This window comes from Camellia sinensis, chromosome 3, assembly GCF_055761805.1.
Source record: "Camellia sinensis isolate YWXY chromosome 3, ASM5576180v1, whole genome shotgun sequence".
NCBI lineage: Eukaryota > Viridiplantae > Streptophyta > Magnoliopsida > Ericales > Theaceae > Camellia > Camellia sinensis.
In genome coordinates, this window is record NC_138963.1 from 209152540 (window position 1) to 209177082 (window position 24543).

At 32.5% G+C, this 24543-nt stretch overlaps 1 protein-coding gene across 1 annotated transcript; it reads left to right on the forward strand.

Moving 5' to 3' along the window:
- Positions 1-6292: 6292 nt before the first annotated feature.
- On the forward strand, positions 6293-15615 carry LOC114271118 (polyadenylate-binding protein RBP47). The gene is made up of 6 exons (XM_028212720.2): positions 6293-7055; positions 10926-11406; positions 12773-12840; positions 12930-13060; positions 13182-13278; positions 15174-15615. The coding sequence occupies exons 1-6, from the start codon at positions 6723-6725 to the stop codon at positions 15342-15344; spliced, it is 1281 nt and encodes a 426-aa protein (XP_028068521.2). The 5' UTR covers positions 6293-6722; the 3' UTR covers positions 15345-15615.
- Positions 15616-24543: the final 8928 nt, after the last annotated feature.

Below are 24543 nucleotides of genomic sequence, written 5' to 3' on the forward strand. Positions count from 1 at the left end.
TGTCTCAGCTGTTCAAATTCAGTCATTTTTCTGTCCCTAACACACTGAGGGAAGTACTTTTCAAAGAAGGCTCCTTTGAATTGAGCCCAAGTCATTACAATATTATCATCACGGATAAGCATCCACCACCTTCTAGCTTCTTCTTGCAGAGTAAAGGTGGCCAATAGCACTTTATGTGCTTCGGAGCACGGAAACGCTTCAAATAACTTTTTTGTCTCAAGAACCCATGCTTCAGCTTTTAACGGTTCAAGGCCTCCCTAAAAGGATGGCGGTTTCATTTTGCTGAACTTATGGGTGAGAGCAATTATGTCCCCATCATTAACATTCACATTCTGTTCCGGCTGTACCGAAGGAGGAGGTGGGGGCTGTTGATTTTGTTGTTGATCTAGTCTTTCAGTTATTAGTTCCATCATTCTTCCTAGTCTTGTCATTCTTGCCTCAGAAGATGAGGATTCAGATTCATTTGCAGTTCTTGCATTATCCATTTCACTATAGGCAGTTATAACAGTTATCAACATAGGCAGTCATTTGTTTAAATAAATTAACACATTAGCATATATTCAGTCATGTCATAACCACACACTTATCATGCTCATGTAATGCCCTATTACTTTTCTAGGACACCCTATAGCTCATTTGGACACGTGTGTGCAATATAACTCGTGGTAAGTATCGCTCTAATACCACTCTGTCACGACCCAAACCCGCCCTTATGGGTTTAGCACCGTAATCGGCCAGTAATCCGAGATTACCGAAGGCCTGCTTAACAGTAATACAGTAAAACAGAGTACAGGGGCATGGCAGAAGCCAAAACAGTAAATAAACAATGTCCAATGAGCTGTGACAGTTTGTATGCAAAAGACTTTTTCATACATATATGCAGTCAGTAAAAAAACAGTATGTACATATATACAATCATTCAGTTCAGGGACCTAATCCCTATTAAACAGTACGGTAACAGTCTATACAGTCTACAAAACAGTTACAAACAGATGGGGGAAAATTAAAACACCCCATAGCCTTAGCTGGACAGGCTCGGAACCTCGCAGTGAGGCACATAGGTTGGCTTGACAAAACTGGAGTTAACCTCGACGCTTCTAGCCGCGGTCTGGTGCTTGTACACCTACATATATATATGAGCAGTGAGCTAAAGCCCAGTGAATAACATAATGTGTAAAGAGGTTAAGAATGAATGTCCTTACAGTAATGAAAATAGTTCATTAAATCAGTATTTCAGTCGTTCAGTCAATACAGTCATATGTGGTACATCCATTAGCATAACAGTACAGTAAACAGTAGGTCTTGAAAGACCGAACAGTCAATAATGGCCATCAATCAGTAAACAGTAGTGATTCCAACAAGGGAACCGACAGAAATCTCTGTAACAGTAACAGTCAGTAACAGTAGTTGCTAAGGATGCCACAATACAGTTCAGAATAGAGGACATACATTTATTCAATTAACAGTATCAATTCAGAAACAGTACAGTTCAATTATTCAGAAGATAATCATTTTTGAACATATCTTTACACAGTTGTTATTCACAGAGTTCTGGGTTACCGTAAAGCTAGAGCGCGTCCCCAGTCGCCAACCCTACACAGTTTACAGATTGAACACACACTAAGCTACATAGTTGGGAAAATAATAACTTAATCCATAATTTGCCTCGGTGTGGTTCTACATCTATATCCTCATTAAGATGCCTTAAACTAGGCCTAAGAATACCTAGGATGAAATGAGGATGCAAAGATGCACTTTAAAAGCATTTTCAGAATTTTCAGAAAACAGGGGTCCCGCTCGAGCGTACTGCAAAACAGTCAAAAGTGCTGGATAGGTGAAATCCACGCTCGATTGGGCGCTTGACACCCGCTCGGGCGTAAGACACAAGGTCCCACTCGAGCGTAAATTACCCCGTTCGAGCTAACTTAAAAACGGAACAAAATGTTGGGAGCACGATTTCTACGCTCGAGCGCCAGTCACCCCGCTTGAGCGTGAGTTCAAAATCTGTAATTCCCAGATTCGAACCTCAAGCTCAAAATCAAGTTTCAAACACCAAATTCGATCCTCTTGGGCTCATTTTCTGGAAAACACTTCAAAACTCATAGTTTAACAGGATTCAAAGCTCAATTTGTAAAATCAAAACCCAAAGGTGTTCAAATGAACCCAATTTCAAATCAATTTTCATGACAACAATTCAAATGAACATGCATGAGTTTTAAATCAATTCAAAGCTTCAATACATGCTCTAATGAGCTAAATCTTTCAAAAACATGATGGTTTCATGAACCTTAGCTAGAACTTGTACATGCATGCAACAATTATCCATGAAATCAACTTAAAACTCAACAATACCAACATGCATGCATGGAATGAGCTCCAATTCAACATTATTAGACTAAGACATGACTTAGCTCTCTAGAGGCTCAAGAACCATGCAAGAACAATCGTAAATACATCAATGAAAAGGTGAAATCCTTACCTAAGTCTGAATTATAAGGTGTAGGAGCTCAAATTCACAATTATCTTCTAAAATCTCCAAGTCTACAAGCAATTATCAAGGAGGAACTCGCTTCCTCTCACTCTAACTCTTTTGGTCGGCAAGAACAAGGGAAATGGGCTGAGCAAATGTTTGATCTAGGTATAATGAGGCTCAAAGGTGGTCTTAGATAGTGACCACTCACAATGGCAAAATAGTAATTAAGTCAACAATGCAATTTACCTATTTTAATCTAATTTAATCATACCAATTCAGTTTTCAGATAAATATGCTATAATTTCACATTAATTCTAACGATCATAGAACATCAATCGATTTCGGATTCGGCCGCCGATAAGGCCTTCAATTAACAGTTTAAACATAAAAACTGAACAGATAATTAAACAGTCAAACAGATAAACATGCAATTAAACAGATACAGTCAATCGATTCAGTTTCAGATTTCAGTTAGTCAGTTCAGTATTTCAATCAAGTCAATTACCAGTCATAATCAGTCTCAGTTTAGCAGTAATCGATAGTTTATCGGTAAACAGTGGTGAGGGTTGTTACACTAACATTTTCCAATGTATTTAGTTCTACAACTTTTTGAATACTCTTAAAAGTCCACTATGTATTTTTCTTCTTCATTTTTCGTTGTGCATTTATTTTTCTTTACCTCTTTCTCTTCATGTTTTTCGGTGACCGGCAACATGCCTTGCTTCTTCACTTTCTTTTTTCTAATATATAGTCACCGGTGACCGACGACCATCATTATCTTTTAAATAGGACTTCTAAGTAATTTACCCAAAGAAGTTTATTTTTTTTATTTTTTATAGGCCCTCAAGTCCTCAAAACATAACAAATTAATAATTATAAATAAATAAATTAGATATAAGTCGTTTGAGATGTACTATATAAGTGTACTTTTTGACTAAAAAAGTAAAGAAAAAAAAATATTTGAGATAACTTTTTGACTTTTTACGAAAAGATGTGTAATAAAATATTGTAGTAAAATCAAAATGACCATTCTACCCTTATTAGCTTTTTGACTTTTGGATAGTTGAATTCAAAGGGTAGAATAATAATTTTGCTCTCTAAACTACCCTCACAAATTTCTTCCAAATAGTATGAACTTATTAATTTTTTATAATAATTTTTTAACTTTTTATTTTTAATTTATATAAATTATACAAACAAAGGACCCGTAGATCCACTAGCAATCCGTGAAACGTACCGTATTAGTTAGGTCGGGGTTGGTCTCCATCCCAATCATACCCATATTTAAGTTTTTTTATTATTTTTAAGCCAATGATATGGTATTTAGGCCCAGTAATTTAACTCATTGAATAGTTGCATGCAAAACCATATTTAAAAAAAAAAAAAAAAAAAAAAAAACTACATTCATTAATTAAACTTGAACTAAATGATCCATCATAATGTACTAATAATTAGCAATTAAGTAAAATTTTGTCCAAGTCTTTCTTCTAGGTACATTATACTATCTTTCTAGCGTTAACAGTTGTTGAAGTTTTTCACTTTACTCTTTAGATGGACCAATATACCTATTAATTCTTAAAATTGTTCTAGTTTTCCAATTCTAACACCCCTCAATGTACCTCCAGATTATAATTTCATATTAACATATTTTGAGGAAGGTATTTTTATAATTTTGAATAAAAGTGTTATCTTGAAAAAAATTGTCTTACGTCTTTTTTTGGACAAAATAATCCCCCTATATGAATAAAAGGTTATTCTTGTGATTAATTAGTTAAGTTAGAAAATTTAAACTAAATACATTATTATTTAATTTCATAATTATTTAATCCAATCCCGTCTCCTTGTTTGCAAATACTATATATATGATAAACATTTAGAATTTTTATAAAAAAAAAGATCATACAAAATGATATGATAATAGAATTTATGCAATCTTGACATGTAATGGTGGGTTTTCTAATTTTCAATAAACGGCTATAAATCAATCACACTATTTTGTATATTTTTATCTATAAATTCTGCTTTGATAGTATTATCATTTGCAACATGCTCAAATGGTGGACATTATGAATACCATCTTTGTTACAACTTAGTGTGCTTCTTGTTATGGTGGAATGTAATTAAACTTATCGCACCAGCCACTACAAATCATAATTTTGAAACATGTGTTAAGAGAGTTATTAAAATTATAAGATACCATGTGATAAGTGGCGGATATAACAAATTAAATTAAATAAGGCATTTATTAATTATAATTTTTTATTTTAAAAGTCATGATAAGCATTAAAATAAGAATAATTTTATGAACTAAATTTAAGCATAAAAAATTAAATATTCGTTATTAATAGCAACAAATCAAAATTCTATAGCTCGGTACGAGATGGTGATATAAGTTTGCAATTTTATCACAAAAAGTTATGAATCAAAATTCTTAATTTTAGTAAATAAAAACACATCATTTATAGCACAAATGATTATAGAATCTGTTTTGGTAAAAAAAATTAAAGATATGATATTGCTTATAAATGATGTGTTTCGAATGAAAATTATTAAACAGTTTTAGAGTATCATATGACGTTACATACGTGATACTCAAAGCATTGAAAATCTCAAATCACAATAAGTGGCCTGTCAATTATTTGAAAATAATGAATTTATATATCTAATCCATAAGATTTTTTGCTATACTATTGGTTTAGATTACTACATAAATAATACCATATAGTGCTCTCAAGTATTAAATAACTACTTGTTGTGAACAATACAATAAACCCTTAGTCAAAAAATATGTTAAGAAAAAATATATATATTTTGCATTTTTTTTTTATCGACAAAATAAATCTTTATTGATAGAAATATACTAAGTATGATAGAATACATCAATAAAGAGGAGCTCGGAGTTAGGCTTTCTTTGGCTCCCATAGGGGGACCCGTGACTCCCCTAGGCTTTCTTTGGCTCCACCCTTGCATGTAATTAAATTCAATAACAATACTTTTATTTTATTTTTATATCATTTTATATGTATCATTTACTTGTCAAAACAATTTTAATGTGTTGGGTTTCATCACTTAAATATGAAAAATGTTTAAGACTTACAAAAAAAAAAAAATTATACAATTATACTTACAATGATATGGTATTATAAGTGTCAATTTTTTATTTGTTATATATCTAATGATGTAAGGCCCAACTTTCTTACCATACCATTGTAAGTGAATTTATGAGTCTAAAAATATAAATCTCTAGTATTATTGCTTAAATATATATTTAATATAATATTAATTATTAAATTAACACAACAAATAATGAAATAAAATAATAAAAATAAATAATCAATATAACATTAGGGTGTTTGCCAATAAGTTTTTTTGATTTTTTGGTCTAAAATAATAATAAAAATAAAATAGACTAAAATAGTCAATAAGACAAAATATTACATTAAATTCATAATTATTTTATTTTTTTTACAAACATCACATCAAATTATAAAAAATCCAACCCTCTTTTTAAATACACTTATTCTAACTTACTAAAATAATAAAAACTTGAAATAACTTATTAAAATAGTTAACTTTTCAAACAACCCGTTACTCAATTAGAGCATGATCAATTTTAACTGTCCAAGTAACTCAATCAGAACATAACCAATTTTAACTGTCCAAGTATATGTCACTGAACTGAAACCTTAAAATTACCGCATGCAGGTACCATTTGAGTTTGTGCAGGGCAGCCTAGGATCCTCTATGAAACACAAACAAACAAACAAACAAACCATAAAAAAGAAATAAATAAATAAAAATAAAGAGTAAATAAGTGATACCATGAACCTGAAAATATCTATATCTATCTACAGATAGCCAAAAGAGGCAAACTGAGGGCGGACTGAGACCAAAACAGCTATTATACGTACATATCCAGATCAAAGCTTCCACACACACATACAAACAAACAAAAAAACAATCAACGGTGCACGTAAAACACCACGATTTTAATCCAACGGCTGAGAACGCAACCGCGTCGTACTAGGGCTTCCCAGTGAATCCGTCGTCATCCTCAGAATAAATCGTCTCTGCTTGCGGCCCCCTCTCTCTCCCCTTCTGCCCTCTCCACCACTTTCACTTTCTCTCTCTAAAAAAAAACTCTCAGATTCACTTCCACATATATCTCTATACACTTCTATATATATACACACACACACACCTCTCTCTCTGTTTTTTGCCCTAATTTAATATTTTTGGAATCAATAAGATGCAATCAAATAACGGTTCGGATCCGCAACAACAGAACCAGCAGCCTCCGGCGGCGGCGCTGCAGCAGCAGCAGTGGGTGGCGGCGATGCAGTATCCGGCGGCGGCTATGATAATGCAGCACCAGATGATGCCGCCGCCGCATTATCCACCGCACTATATGCCTTATCACCACCACCACTACCACCATCAATACCATCCTCAGCAACAGCATCAAAATCAAAATCAAAATCAACAAGGATCCAACGGCGAGAATAAGACGATCTGGGTCGGTGATCTTCATAATTGGATGGACGAGGATTACCTTCACAGCTGTTTCGCTTCCACCGGCGAGGTTATCTCTTGATTCGTATATATATATATATATATATTGGATTCTATTTTTATTGTTGATTGGCTGAATATTTGAGAGCTTACAGTTAATAGTATAGGAGATTGATGTTAGTCTGATACGCAAAATGTTATTTTGATCTGTTGAATTTTTCTGAGCTGGGACTGGGAAAAGGTTAAAGTTGGAATCTTTTATTGATAAAAAACATTTATTTCGCTAGAAATCATGATGGGTTGATAATGAAAGATTGATAATTACTGCAAAACAGAAATTATTGCGTTTACTAGAGAGAGATTTATTCATTCATCAATTAAACCCATAGTGGTAGTTGTTGACGAATCACTTTCAGTTAGGGATATGTCTTAATTTTCAGTCAATTTTTTCAAATATTTCCTTTTGGGATCTGTTTTTAACTTTCTGCCTCTCGATGCCCAGCGAGAATTTCCATCAAACTAGCTATCTTTACTTTTTAAAATAAAAAGAATTTAAAAAAATATATATTTCAAAGAGATTTCATTTTGAAAGAAAAAATAAATAAATAAATAAAAAAGAAGAACAAGGTAGCTTTCTAAAATAGAAAAGTAGTTTTTTAGCCAAAACTTGACTAAAGATTTAACTAGTTTGATGGAGATGCTTAGATTTTTTTTCTTGGACTTGTCACTAGTTTGGTCATTGCCTTCTCCTTTAGAAGCCTTTTATGAGAATTACAATAAAAAAAAATGAGAAAACTAAATGCTGTAACTGTTTGTAAACTTCTACATGAACATTGTAAATCAATGCATAATTAAATGCCATATCTTAAACATAAAACCTAAGTTTGACTGTTAGATAATAAAGAATTAAGCATTTATAACTTATTCTTTTTTTCCCTATTCCCTTTTTTTGGTAAGTATTATATTTGACGCTTCGTTGTAAAGTAGACATAAGTATCGCCGAGATTCATTTATGATTAGATAATGACAAGCTTGACATCTGTAGAATTTCATGCATGAGAATTGACTCTTTTGACGACTGTATTATTACTAGACAGTTTCATGAAAATTACTAGTCGACACATAGCCCAGACATGTGTCATCTTTAATAACAAGTTAGACGTTAGATGAAAATAACCTTTTATGCTCGTCATTTTATTACATTACGGTGACAAAATCTTAGAGATGAGTCTAGAACTTTTTGGTATATTCCAATTTCTAATCCAAACCTATAAAAACCAACTACTAACTGCAAAAAAGTAATTAATTTAGAGTGCTGCTATTAGTACCTACCTTAATTCTTTGGACTTTCTATTTCTTTGGACTTTCTATTTCTTTGAACTTCTACCCTAAATCCTAAATTTTAATAAAATTTTTTTGAACACCCTACTTAATACCAAATTTACCTCTATTCATAATATCATCACACCCAAGTGCACACCCACTCTCTCTCTCTCTCTCTCTCTCTCTCTCTCTCTCTCTCTCTCTCTCTCTCTCATTCTTCCAGATCTGGTGTATCTCTCTTTGTCTCTCACTTTTTCGGCGACCAAAGCCCAACTTTACAATGCTAACCGCTCAACCTACCGTCTTCAACCCCCCCCCCCCCCCGCCACCATCGTAGACAACGAAGTTGTTGCTTCGCCTACTGCCTTTGGACTACCCTCATCATCTTCTCTTTGACTCATCAAAAATCTCTCAATCGATATCAGTGACTGACGAAAATCTTTTTGTTTCATCGGAAATTATGTTCGGTTGAATAGAGCCAAAAAAAAAAGTTTTGTTTGAAATCTATATACCAAACCAAATGTTTATGTTCAGCGCTGTGTTACCAAACAAAACCTTAATAGTTGGCAAACCAGTGCCAAATAAGCTCAAATAAAACAACAACTATTGAAAATGATCAAGAATCATTAATGTAAAATAGATAAACTTACCAATACAATGTTAACCTTATCAGAGTTGTTGTCATCGTTCTGCATTGTTCTATAAGTATCAACAAATGATGAAAACGACCACAGATGTAAATGAAAATTTGATTGGAGAAACTAGAGTTTGTAATAGGATTGTTTGAAACGTTAACTGATTTGAACCGGCCTATGATGGTGATGAAGATAAATACATTTAGGGTTAGGATGGTAATGAAAAGGAATACGTTTAGATGGAGGTGGGGGTACAATATTGTAGAATGTCATTTTAATTGTCTTCATTTGGTGGGTGGATATTCCATTAAAAGTTTTAATGTAATTTTATTTTTAGGGTATAATTGTAATAAAAAAAGGTGAAAATTGTGGGGTTCAAAGAAATTAGGTAGGTACTAATAGGAGCATTCTTGATTTGTTGTTATGCTACTTCTTCTTTGTACACGTTCAACCATTTCTTGACTGATAAAAATGGGAAAAAGAAAACACCACAACTATGAAGCACGGACACTTCAAAACAAGTGTCATAGCGGTGTTTGACACAACGAGGACACGACAAATACATGCAGGACACCTCAGCGGGCATGTTTCTTTATTTAATTAATATGTTTTGTGAGGGCATGCCAACTATTTTTTTTCCCTCTTTAGAAAATTTGGAATCCATTACTTTGAACTAGATAGGCTTCAATTTGGTTTTTGAGAATGGGAATGAAGTGTCTGGAGGAAGCCATAGAAACAATTTTCTGCTGTCAAATGACCCCAGATCTTATCCCACATGTTGAAGGTGTTATTATTATGATTATTTTTTGGGATGTCTGTATAATTGTTATGACTATAGAAAATAGCTTTCAGTTTGATATTTTATATTCTGCAATCCTTGTGGATGAATTTTCTCTTCCTAATGAAATGAAAAATAATTGCTTGCTAGATATCATGAATATTTTGTATGGTTATTTAGAGAATACTCTATTTAGGGGAAAAATTTTAAGAGTGGCACTTCTACAAGGGTTATGATGCCTGTCTATATAACATGTTAGACATATTTTATGAACTAGTAGCTGTGAGAATATCTCGTCATAGCATCTTCTTTTGTGTGTTAATACATTTTCGGTTTATGAAGATAAATAAATGCAGGCCACTATAGTGTTAGATGCCAGTTGGATTTGATCGTGTGAGGCACCAAACTCTGCTTTGTGATTATGGTGAGAGCATTCCATTAAACCACCATTTTGTAACCTCTAACCTTGACTATTCCCTCACCTTTCGTATGTTCCTGGCCCTCCTTGGGTTCTTTGCAATTGTAATGTATTTCATTCTTTTCCTTTTTTTTCTTTTGTTCACACACTTGTTGACAGTGGTTCGATTGAAATTCTACTAGTAGGAGTTTGCTTGCAAATTATTTCCTTGCAATATATTCCTGTCGAGCTTTGATTGTCTTGACTTCTAGTTGTCTGGTGATGATAACATGCCTTAAACTAGTTGTCGTTTCAATTTCAATACCATCCACATAATGGTTTTCCCTGTGTTTTGATAATTTTGTTAATAACATAAACAGTGTTATATTAATGCATCAATACGTCAATGATACAGAAATTATATCTAATAGGTAATAATTAGTCATTATATAAAAACTTGATAAGAGATTTAAATATTTAAAGTTTCTTGCTCATAATAATTTTTACATGTAATGCTTGTATTGATATGGATATTGTGCATGGGGAAGTATCCATGCTTCACTAGCCATGTTTAATGTATTAAAAAAGTGAAGGAACAAAAAAAATAATAAATTAAAGGCAGTTTTGGTTGCTTTGTAGCATTAAATGAGGTTTTCATGAATGCAACCCCCCTTGTTCTCAATGGAATGAACTGATGATGTGATTTGTGCCGTGGAAGATCCAACTTTGTGTGAGAGTATTATTATGCGTCTTCCATTCTATTTAATATATACTCTGCCTTTTTGACTAACATGTCACCACTTGCAGGTCGCCTCCATTAAGGTTATTCGCAATAAGCAGACAGGTTTGTCTGAGGGTTATGGATTTGTGGAATTCTTTTCCCATGCTGCAGCTGATAAAGTCCTACAGAATTATACTGGAAAAGCAATGCCTAATACCGAACAACCTTTCCGTTTGAACTGGGCTACATTTAGCATGGGTGATAAGCGTTCAAATAATGGTTCTGATCTTTCTATATTTGTAGGAGATTTAGCTTCAGATGTTACTGATAGCCTATTACATGAAACTTTTGCTAGTAAATATCCATCCGTTAAAGCTGCTAAAGTTGTCATTGATGCCAATACTGGTCGTTCAAAAGGTTATGGTTTTGTAAGGTTTGGAGATGAGAATGAAAGGTCACAGGCCATGACTGAAATGAATGGTGAATATTGTTCAAGCAGGCCTATGCGCATTGGTGCTGCAACACCCAGGAAATCATCTGGATATCAGCAGCAATATTCTTCTCAAGGTAACTCATAATTGTTCTTGTTTTGTGAAGACAGTGTTTGGAACTGTAAATAGTTAACTTCAATTTTATTTGGTCTCAATATTATTCCATTTTTAACAGCAGAAAACAAGACTTATTGATTTGATTGGCTTTTGTCAATGGGCTCATTACTGCATCCTTTCTCATGTCTTTGAGATCTTACTTGTGTTTTCTTCTTCCATCCCTTATTTTTATTTTTAAGGAGATTAAATCCAATGGCATATTTCTAGATCTTTTTGTTGGAAAAGTCTTCGATGGTATTAGTGACTAGAAATGTAGGTTTTTCTTTGGGTAATTTGTTATAGGGAGGAATTGTGGAATCTCTGCTTCAATCCCTTTTTGTAGGTTTCAACTTTCTTACAGATATTAACTTAACCACTTAGATGGTATTTCTGTGGGCTTTCCTTTTTTTTCATTATTACCCTGTCAATATATTGTTTTCTTGCATTGTGAGCATTGTCACATCTCACATGTGCCAACATTAGATAACCTTTATCTTGGTCTTACCACTTATTTTTCACTGCACTATAAATGTCTGATCATGTTACTTATTTCCCTCAACCCTGACATACATTTATTTCAAAGCTCCAATTTAATTAAGAAAAAGAATTCTTCATATCACACCAAATGACATATCCACTTAGGTATACAGTAATTGGGAAATTTTCTGGCCTATCAATTCCACAATTTTTATTAGTTTTAGTTAAAACACTTGCTCTTTGCCATACAAATTCCTACATTGCCCCCCTCCTCACCTTATAGAGAGGAAAGGGAGGATTTTGGAAGCATAGTTCCTTATCTGCGAGCAAATTCTTGCCAATCCAAGTTCAATCATATTGTGAAGGAGGATCTGGACCTCTTCAAGAAATCCTAAATCTACTTTTTGTTCATTTTATATTGATCTTAACCTCCAGTTGATATGGATACAAAATACTTCACTGGTGGTAATATGATTTATCTCCTCTTGTTGCTGTGGTGAATTCAAAGTGGTTACATGATACTTATATATATAAACAGAAGAATACTTACATAATAGGTTCTGTATCATTTTATCTTCCTGTTAGTTCTGTACTATTATTTTCCCCTTCTTGTCCAATAAGTTTATTGAGTAGTTTGTTCTATTAATTCCTTACTGGTTGTGGTAGGTCTTAAATCGTCTTTCGTTTTAACTAATTTTTTTTATTTTACATACAATTTATTGTCTACTGATCAAGAGCCTTATACCAACGGTTGAACTAAATGGCTTTTATTTTCAGACAGTTAATTCCTTTTAATCATTGCTTATTATAAAATGTTACTCAACAAGTTTAAATTTTTAATTTTTTTAATTTTTCTTTGGTGTTGATAGGCGGATACATATCAAATGGCACGTCAGCCCAAGGCTCCCAGTCTGATGGAGATTCTACGAACACAACTGTTAGTCTCCAGTTCTTTTATGTGGTTTAATTATTAATGTCACATTTTTTTCTTTTTGTTTTTTTGGGTTACTCGTGATTGGTTTATAGATATTTGTTGGAGGGCTTGACCCTAACGTCACGGATGAAGATCTTAGGCAGCCTTTCTCTCAGTATGGTGAGATAGTTTCTGTAAAAATCCCAGTTGGTAAAGGCTGTGGGTTTGTACAATTTGCTAACAGGTATGACTCCTGGTGGAAACTGTTCTTTGCTATATCCTTATTTTATCTGCTGCACATCAAAATTTTGACTCCATTGCTTTCTCTTTGGTTATTATGTCATCCATCTCATTGACCTTGGCAGAAATAATGCGGAAGAGGCACTGCAGAAATTGAATGGTTCAACAATTGGCAATCAAACAGTGCGGCTTTCTTGGGGACGAAATCCAGCAAATAAGCAGGCAATTACTCTCTCTCTCTCTCTCTCTCTCTCTCCACCTTCCATTTCTTCCTTGCTGCAGTAAATGTGTAACGGCAGTGTTTTTGGAAAAACTTGCTGCAGTTAATAATTCCTTCAAAATGGTCACTAGAGTTCAAATATTTGTCTAGATGGATAATAGATGAATTTCAAAATCTGTAGCAAGTCTAGTGACTATTTAGAAGAGTCTATAGTGAATTCAGTTGTGTGGGTTGTGGATTTAATACTTTCTGTTGACATAGGGTGTATGATTTGGTTTTTTTTGGACATCATTATTTAGGTGGTGTTTGATAAAGCTGAAAATTGGAGATTGAAAATTAAGTATTGAAAATTGAATGCTGAATGCTGAATTTTTTAAGTTGAAAAACTGTTCGATAAAAATTTAAGTGCTAAATTAAAAATAAATTGTTTAATATGTATGAGATAAAATTTGAAATTTATTATTTTTAAATTATATATTTTAATTTTTATATTGTGATGATGGTAATGGTAGTGGCGGTTGCGTGGTGGTGATGATAGTAGTAGTATAATGATGGTGATGCTCATGACAATAATGACAATGGTGATGAAAGTGATAGTAGTAGCGGCGGCGGCGGCGGCGGCGGCGGCGAGGACAACGACGACGACTTGATGGTGGCAGCAGTAGTGGTAGTGGTAGCGGTAGCGGTAGCGGTAACGGTAACGGTAGAGGTAGCGGTGGCATGGTGGAGGTGATAGTGATGGCATGATGGTGGCGGTAGTGGTGGCGGTGGCATGATGGTTATGGTGGTAATGGCGGTGATAGTAATGGTAGCGGTAGTGGTAGTGAGTTTATAATAATGTATATCAATATTTATGTTTAATATTTATAAATTCAATTAGAATTAAGTAATTTTTATATGATTTAAAATTTTATTAAATTTTAGCTTATAGTTTAAGAGACTTAAATTTTTAAGTGATATCAATTATGGTTATCAAACAAGTGCTGAATTATGTTATCAAACATCCCATATGTTGAGTTTGGTTGGGGAATTTGTGGAGGGATTTGGAAAGGGAAAGGGAAAATGTGTGTGAAACTAGGTGAAATTTAAGCATATTTTTTCACATTTCACCTACCTTTTCCATTTCCCTTTCCAAATCCCTCATCAAATCTCCTAACTTTGAGAATTGGAACCATCCCTAACTTTCATCTTTATTGAGTCTTCCCTAGAAAAAGCACTGCTTGCTTCATGCTGTTGTTAGAAGGGTTAATTTCACTTTTATTCCCTAGACTATTATAAGTTTTTCTACTTCATCCCTAAATTATCAATTTTATCTATTTAGTCCCTAAAGTTTTTTATTTCAATTCATATGGTCTAATTGGAGATAATTTGTCCAAATCAATAATGGTGGAAACCTAATCTAATAAACAGAAAAGGTAAGTTTATAATTTAGACAACCTAAAGCATGCAAACAAACACCTATCTTCTAACTTATACTATATTAGACAGCTTACACCCATGACTAAAGGCCCATCTTCGTGTCCCCTCATTTCAAAATAGCGAATAAAATGTTTGATTATATGATTAAGTTGTTTAAATTTTGAAATAACTTTTTGGCCCATCAAATTAGGCCTTAATGGTTATCTGAACAACCATATGTAATTGGACCACATTTGGTGAAATTACAAACTTTAAGGACTCTGTAGTGAAATTAATGGCAATAGCTTAGGGTAGAAAAGTGAAATTAACCCTCTTTAGAATTGCAATTTGCAACCATTTTGGTGATCCTAAAAATTAATGGTCCAATGAATTTTCTTTAAAATGCACCCTATGTAGACCATTCTTTAGTTAAAAATAACAGTTTGTAATCTATTTTTGCTATTATATCTTTCTCACTTGTGCGTCTGTGATTTTGCAGTTGAGAGTTGACTTTGGCTCCCCATGGAACGGGGCATACTATGGAGGGCAAATTTATGACGGCTATGGATATGCTCTGCCACCGCCACATGATCCAAGCGTGTATGCTGCTGCAGCTGCGGCTTATGGGGCTTATCCCATGTATGGCACCCACCAACAGCAAGTAAGCTGAATGGCTATGGCCAAAGAGCGTATGTGTTAGTTCTAGTGTTGAGAGACAGTCATGCATACAATGGGCTTATCTTCCAATTTTCTGTAGTTGGCTTGGTCCGTAGGATTTTATCATCCCCTCCTAGTGTGGAGTGGAACTGAATTTTGACTACATGAGGTAGTTTTTCGGTGATTGGATTAATTTTGTTTAGAAATGCGGGATTTGACTTGAAACTTCTTGATCAGAACAAATGATCATGCTTCTAAAATGGGAAGTGTGTTGTGGCTTCAAATAATTGTTATGGTCAAGTTTGATGCTACAATGGTTACTCATTATCCTGATTCTATGTGGGCCAATTTGGGCATTTGACCAGCTAGGTTGCTCTCTAGAAAAGCTTCTAACGGGGTTAGAACCTGCTGTGATTTGCGGGCGAGCTTATTTCATAATGTTTTATTTGGTTGTTATTCCATATTTTCTGGATCTTAGTTTAATTATGGTGGTGCGACTGTCATGAGCTTGGAATTTTGCTATAAGCTAGCATTACAAATTATTCTCCGAGCCCTAGATTAGAATGTATTTTTATTTTTATAATAAAAATTTAATGCTGTGTATTTAATAGTTTTGGAATTTAAAATGAGATTTACTAAAATAGTATTAGTAGTATGAAGGAGCAATTCAACTATCACATCTTGCACCTGTGCGTAAAACTAGTTTGTAATATTTGAAAATTTGTTTATTAATCAAGAAGGTAATACAGTATATTAACATTTTGTCCCATATTATTTATCCATTTTGGAATTGTAACTTTTTTGAGTTTGCATGCAATAAATTATTGAAATTCAAATTCAAATGCATTATTTTTAACAATTGCTCCTTTATTTTTTATTTTTAAATATACTTATATATATATATATATATATATATATATATATATATTTTATAAAGGGAAAGGTTTGAAAATTTCTGGACAATCTTCTTAAGACTTTTAAAGTAGAAAAATAAGCAAACAAAATGATAGAGATGGTTAGAATTTGAATTTGCTGTAAACCTCTGACCACAGTGATGATTGAATTAAATATAAGTTTAGTTATTATTGTTACCATCATTTTATCTCTCAACGACAATCAGAGAAATTTTTTAAAGAGTTGAATATTGTCAATTGTGTTGGGCATTGTGGAGTTGGAAGCAGAGGTGGTGGTCAATGTGGTAGGGTGTGGTTGAAGTAGAGGTAAAGAAAAAGGAAATGGAGGAAAGGAGGAGGTGGTTGGTAGCATTTGGGTAGAATTTTGAATAGGTAATGAAGAGAAACGAGTAGATGATAGGAGAGGAGAGTGATGAGTTGGATAAAATGAAATATGTATGATAGGATTGATGATGTGTAATTTGGGTATAGTAAATTGTTGGTAGGATGAGATTTAGATTTGGTGTTAAGGGGCACTTTTGGAAGAAGTTAAAATGGTCAGTTTTTTAGATTTTTAGCTTTTTTTTTTCACTAAAAAAGTCAATTTTTTTAGCAAAAATGGTCACTAAAAAAGTCAAAAAATCAACTTTTTATCAACTTCTTAAAATATCACTAAATAAAAATTATAATTTATATGAAGTTGACAGAGAAAATAAGATACTACTATGTGTATTTTAATGTTTCATTGTTAAATAAGATAACCTGGATGATCATAGGATTGAAACTAATTTATAAATATATAGTTGAAATTAAAAAATTAAAAAGCTTAAAGGTTCAATCACTACAACAAAAAAAATTTTTGGCGACGCTTTTTGGCAACTAAAATAGAAATTGGTTGCCAAATGTACATAATTGGCGACCATATATGTTTTGGTCGCAAAAAATAAACTATTGGCGACGAACTAAATATTTGGTCGCTATTGAGTTTGGCGGGAAGTGAAATTTATGCGCGGGAGCAAGGAAAAAGTTTCTGTGACCAAACTAATATATGGCGACAAAACATTTAGTTGCCAAATGTATTGTTTTTGGCGACACCCATTGCTTGGTCACGAAAATTGTAAATGACATTTATGGCGACCTAATTAATTTAGTCGCCAATAATTAATTTGTCAAACTACACCGTTGGTATTTGCCCTAATTTTTAATTGCCAGAAGTAGTTGTCTGTGTGAATAAAGAAGTAATTGACCCATGAAGCTCCATCTCATTCTCCATTTCTCTCCCTCTGTCTCTCTCTCAAGACCTCAAACAACAAAAGGTATGTCTTCTCTCTCTTTCTCCCTCCCTCCATTTCTCCCTCTCGCTCTATTTCGTTGCCGACCATAGAGAGGGTGTCGCTGACTGCACTCACTCGAACGGCGCTGCCCCTTCGTCTGTTGCATAGTCGATCGCGAGCAGCACCGATCGTGACCCTCTTTATGGTCGCTGCTATCTGCCCTCTCTCTGTTATTGTTCTTCATATTTTTTTTTGGAGAAGACAAGTTTTATCATTTGGTGCTCGTTTTGGGTAAGTAGATATGCCCGAATGTGGCCATATTTGTTCACTGCTTCCTGCGAAAAAAACATTATGTATATTTAGAAATAAAAACAAGATATAAATTATATCTCTTAGATCTCTATAATAAACCAATTAATTTTTATAATATATAAAAAAAATTAAATTAAGAAAAACCCATAATTTTCTACTCTTAATAGACCCATCAAGCCCTTGAAGATTTCAAATTGTGTTGAATCTTTCCCTCTTCTTTCTCACTGAAAGATACCCAAAAGCCTCCTCCTCTGCCTCTCATTCATAAGGTAATTTTGATTTATTTCTTTTTTAATTTTTCAATTTAATTTGTTATTGCAAGCTTGGATCTTTCATTCGATTGATCTGTATATTGATGTGAATATCATTGTATGGTACTTTTTGTTTCAAATGATATATGGGTTATGCTTTGTTTTCGAGTTTAACATTGATTTGTTTTGTTTTTGTTAATATGATTTGTATTTTTATAATTTGAGGATGTGGATAAATATTACTCACCTAGGTAATAAATATTCCTCCGCCAAACTCAATCCTGTAATTCCTTTTATCTTCTATGAGTTTTGGTTTTGAAACGAAAAGATAGGTTGCAATCCAAGAAATTTAGAGAAAATAGTGCCAAATTTTACTTGATTTGTTTAGAGCTCAGAGAATTACAGTGAAAGCCAATGAAGAAAAATTAGGGTTTATATAATATGAAAATATTTATGCCCTTCAATTTATGATGTACTGAATTGTTTCATTACATTTTTGAAAAACCCTGTTTTAGCAAATTTTTAATTTTATTTTCTGTTTCGTGGATTTTGGTTTTCAAAGCATAGGAAATTCACTCCAAGAAATGTAGAGAAAACACTACCACGTTTGTTTGATTTGTTTATTGTCTGCACATGAGAAGGGGGCTTACATAGTGGAATATATATATATATATATATATATATAATAAATATACAAATAGAAGTTGGTCAGCTATGATTTCTTGGGACTATCTCTACACATGTGCACCAAAAGACTAAAGTTGAATTTATTTGTTTTTCTTTGAATAGTTAAAGTTGATTCATATAATTTGGTCATTGTAGGAATGTGATTTTGTACATTCGAAGGTGGAATTGTTAATATAAATTTCATACCATGTTTTATGTATTTAGGAGCTTAATTTATGGGTTTTAATTGATTGTGATTTCTAATTTAGCTTATTGGTTTTTAATGAATAATTCTATGCATACTAACAATCTTACTAAAATTATAAATGGTCAGATGTGATTGGTTATCAAAAAAATAACAAGATTTAAACCACCAAATAATATTTGGACATGGATGCTTTTAGTAGGATTGTGTTTTTGTTTTTTTGCTGTTAATTTATCCATGGAACTTTTCAATGTGTCAATTTAATGTTGGGCTGCTTGATGCTAATGTGTATGGGTCATCTATTCCAACCATGATGAAACTCAATGGCAGGCCTAAAGTTAATAAAGATAGCTTTTTAATCATTTGAATCCTTCTTGACTTGTTCCAAAATCTATGGTGTCAATGATGTGAAGTACTATAACGCATGATAGTGAATTGCTAAGGGTAGTTCTAAGAGATATAGATTTGCTTTTAATTTATTGCTCATATTTTACTAGTTAATTTAATATCCCTTTCTTGCTCACATTTTAATGTGAATATTCTTTGCTTGTGTCACATTGGTGCTGGATTAGATATAGTTGGTACCTTTTGAATTATGTTATGATATTTTCTACTGCTTCTTGATAACTATGGAATCAGGTGTGTTTATCAATGGGGTTTCTTGTCTTCCCTCACATGTTACTTCCCCTTTCTTATTTTATTGTACATATGTGATTCGAAGTATTTGGGCTTCAAATTGTAACTCCGTTTGAAAGATTTAGTGATTATTTATTTTTATTTTTTTAAAGTTAACTTGTTAAATGTATTTTACTATTAATTTTTATTCTTTATCCAAAACTTATGTTGATTTTGTTCTTGCAGGTGTGAAAGTTCTTGTACATGTGTCAAGGGGAGGGGAGTTGATTGGGGAAGCTTGATATTCTCGTGGTGGATACGCTCTTGGGACTGGTGATGCTCAGATATCTATTTTAGAACTGCAATTATTAGGTAGATAAAAGAATATGAATACAGATTTAGAGGTTTTGATGCTTTAACTAGAGGATCAACAACTGGAACGGCCTAAGCAGAGTGACATAAAGACACATTTATGCTTCAAAGGCTCTACCTTTGTTAGATTCATGTTTCAACCCTCAATAATGAATTTACTAGTCAAATCATGTGTGAAATTGAGATAGCCAAATGTCATAGGATGATATATTTCCTTCTTTTTAATTTTACCAATCTATCTAAAGTCAATATGGAAGTAATGCTTCATTTACTTATCTCCCGCTCTCTCTCTCTCTCTCTCTCACACACACACACACATGCACACACAAATTCACACAATCAAACAACAATGAATTGTCAACACGAGCATGTCACTCAAGTCTAAATGAACTTGTGGAAACAAACAACACCTCGTTACAACTTTTTGTTAGGAAATTTGCAGAACTTAAGGCTTAAATGGTTCGTTCAGGAGGCAAACTTGTAAAACAACCACGAAATCAATCAAACATCAGCATGAGCACGTCACTCAAGTCTAAATAAACTTGTAGAAACAAACAACGGCCCGATTAGTCTATTTGATGCTGCTGTGTTGCTATTACTGTTTACTTATATTGCTTTCTCAGTCGATTTATGTGTCTCATGTGTCTGAAACTAGTGTCTCCTCAAAGTGCTATATATGGTGACTTTGATGTGCTGCTCTATTTGATCCATTATTTTTTTGGTGATTCTTGCTTAATTCCCTTTACGGATGTTGTTGAAGTGACTGTTAATATTTGTTTAATTAGAGAGATTAATTCTATGATAATGAAATTAATTCTTTTTCCAATTAGGGAGACACAGGGGCTAACTTCCACCATACTTGATCCTTTTCCGAATTAACTTCATCTCAGCTTCTGTAATTTAGAAAATTATCATATGGGCCATATGTTTGGTTAATGATATTTTATAAAAACATTTCTTGCTATTATTCTTATTATTTGGGCAATATAATTAGGGGTGGCTGTTGTGTTTGGTATATCAAACTTTTAGACCAAACATTTTATTACTAAAATTTTAATATTGTAATTTTTTTTCATATGTTTGACAGATTGACAATGGATGGAACGTAGTTCGAGGAGTATAAGAGGATTACATTTCAAATTTTTGGATATATTTTGTCATAGGATTTTGTATCTTGGAAGTTTTTTTGGAATCATTATGTACATGTTTGAAGTTTTGGATTGTAAGGGATTTGCTTATGTTGGATGTTTTGGATTTTATAATTTGAACAAGTGTGTTAATTTGAATTATATTTTGCTTATGTTTATAGGTTTATGAATTATGCACTGAACAGGAAAATTGAAAAAAATATATATATAATTAATGAACTTTTTGGTGACAAGTTTTTTAGTTGTAAATTTACTTTTGGTGACACTTTGTTTCTGTTGCCGAAAGTTTGTGTGAATAATTTTTTTAGCGACCCAAAACTTGATTGGTCGCCAAAAATTTTAATATTCAACAACTAATTCATTTATTCGCTGAAAGATAATTTTAGCGACGCATTTATATGTCGCTAAAACATAACATGTCATCTGCTTGAGGCTACTTTCAGTGACTAAATGTTAATTTATGGCGACAAAATTTTAGTCTTTTGGCGACGGAAATATTTGGTCGCTGTTTTATTTATAAGGCGACCATAATTTATTTGGTCGCCAAACCATTTAGTGACAGGGCTTCAGCGACCAATTTTATTGATGTCGCGGATACTTTTAGCAACCAAAATTACACTTTTGGTGACTAAAAAAAAGGTCGCTAAAAGTATTTTTTTTGATAGTGAATTTTCTTTAAAGATTATCAAATAATTAACTTTATGAAATAAGCCTATATAAAGGAATGTGGTTGGGCATATAAATGTTGTATGGTTGAATTATGATGGTACAACTTGCTATAATATATATAATTATTAATAATTTTGGATGAGTTAAACCAAAAAGGTGCCCCTCTATCCAAGGCTATTCCAGTTTGGTGTGAGATGTGTGAAGTGTAGTATATAATAATAGATGTTCCCACACATGGAAAAGCCTTGGCTTTTGCCTCCTCTAAACCCCAAACACTCAAAAAGCCACAACAGCGGCCAAGTTTTGTTGCAGAATAGGACGCACCGCACACTCACATTATAAGGCTGTACGGCCGGCACCACATGGCTTCGCACTGTTAATCGCCGTCTACGCTGCACTTGATCTTCAAACTGTTATCAAAAGCAAAACAATCGAATGATTGTCCGCAGTGGGCGGCACATGGCTCCCACTAATCGGCGCCGCGTTCGCTGCCAGTAGTTTTCATTGGGGACCACGTACCAGGCACCAATCAACTTATTTGATTTTGAAACTCGGGATTTGCTTTTTTTTAAATTAAAAAATGATTTGGACCCCGGCTGGGGTGCTGGGGTTCGCCCATGATTGGGTAAAAAAAATAGTTTTTTTTTTTTTTAAGTTTTCGGCCAATCTCAGGCCGACACGTGGCACTGGGGTCGGTGGGAGTCGTCCGTACTGGGGTCTGTAGCATTATTGTTAAAAATTAGAATTTTTTATTTTTTTTATGTTTTTATTGAATTTTTTAACATTTTAAGTGATTTATTTAATTTTTAAATATATCTAATATAAACATACTTAAATAATATAATATTTATGAAAAATATTTAAAAAATTCATTTAATACCAAAATATAAATATATATATATATATATATGAAAATTCAGTACATTTCTCGTATTCTTGTATATTTATTATTTTTTAAAATATTTTTTTACAAATATTTTACTTTTTAGATACATCTAAGTAAATAAGGTATATTTAAAAAAATAAAAAAAATTACTGAATTTTTTTTTAAATATTCACTAATAACAAAAAAATACGAAAAATAAAAAATTCTATTTTCAAAAAATTAAAACTAAACACAATGAATTCTTTTCTTTCAATCTCAAGAAGTTCATTTTCATCCACGCCAAGTGTACTTCTAATGACGTGATAAATAATTTAAGAGGTGAAAAAACCGAGTTTAAAATTATAATTGGAGATGATGAAATGGGAAATGAGGTATTTCTCTCTGGTATGTGTTAATAGAGAGAGAGAGAGAGAGAGAGAGAGAGAGAGAGAGAGAGAGAGAGAGAGAGAGAGAGAGAGAGAGAGAGAGAGAGAGAGAGGTGATGATTAAAAATGTGTTAATAGTATATGGGTATGATTTGTCACAAGTTATCTCAATTTAAGAAAGGATTTGAGCTTAGTAAACCTATATTGGGATTGATATCAGTGATCCGAACCGTTTTATTTTTAATACTTGTTCAGTAAAATATTTATACAAAAAATCAAGATGATTAGTCATGCGTAGTTATATGTTTAAATCAGATTTGTTTTAAACAAATGAATAACAAATATAATTTAAAAAAATAGCCATGCACTTTTTATAATGTAAATTTGATTCAAATACATAGATATTAATATCCGATCATTTTGATTTTTTACATGAATATTCTACCCACTGAGTCTTAAAAAGTAAACAGTTCGGGTTATCAAAATCAATAAAAAAAAATGGGCATATGAAATCTGAACACTATCTCAAATTAAGATAACCAATTTGAGAGAAATCAAACTCATAATACATATTTATCCATTAAATTATATATTTTTAAAATTTTATAGGATGGGCATAAAAGAATGTATATATAAACAAGTTTAGATCTAATATTTGATATTATTTACGTAATGTAGTTAATTACGTAACAAAAAAATTTATGAATACAATAATATTAACTTATTTTTATTAAATAGATTGAAAAACATGGATAGAAATACCTAATATATTTTGTGATTCTCATTTATCAAACGTATATGGCCTCGTTTGGCATGTGAGTGTTTTAGTTAAAAAATCAAAAAGTTACTAAAAAATCAAAAAGCTTATAACTCATACAAAAAGTCAAATATTCAATTTTCTTTCTCCGTTTTGCACGTCTTTTCGTAAAAAATAAAAAAGTCATTCCAAACATTACCTCATATTTGAGTCAAAAAGTCAAAAAATTACTAAAATAGTCTGTTCTCAAACGTGGCCTAAGTAAAAAATGTGATATCACATTTCGAAACAATCTTATACTTTTTTATTTATTTATTGTCATTAATCAATAAAAAAGGGAGAAACAATCAGCTTATTTGGTTCTGTTTTTCATAAAACAGTTTTAAGAAAATTCTATTTTTTTATTTTTCATATTTTAATGTTTTCAATAATTTTTTTTAATATTTAAAGTAATTTTATTTTTATTTTTAGATACACCTAACATAAATACACTTAAAAAGTATAATATTTGTAAAAAAATCTGTAAAAAATACAATAAATACCAAAAATACAAAAAAATATATATATATGAAAATTCAGTACATGTTTCATATTTTTGTGTATTTATTAATTTTTTAAAATACTTTTTTACAAATATTTTACTATTTGGATATATATAGGTGAGAGGGAAATTTATGGCCTAATAACAGGCCGAGCAATCTTGGCGAGAGCCCCAGTCCTTGCTTTGTTGGACGTTGGTTACGCGCTGGATCGAGGGACTAGTCCGGTAAGGTTGAGACAACTTCAAGCTACTATCCTG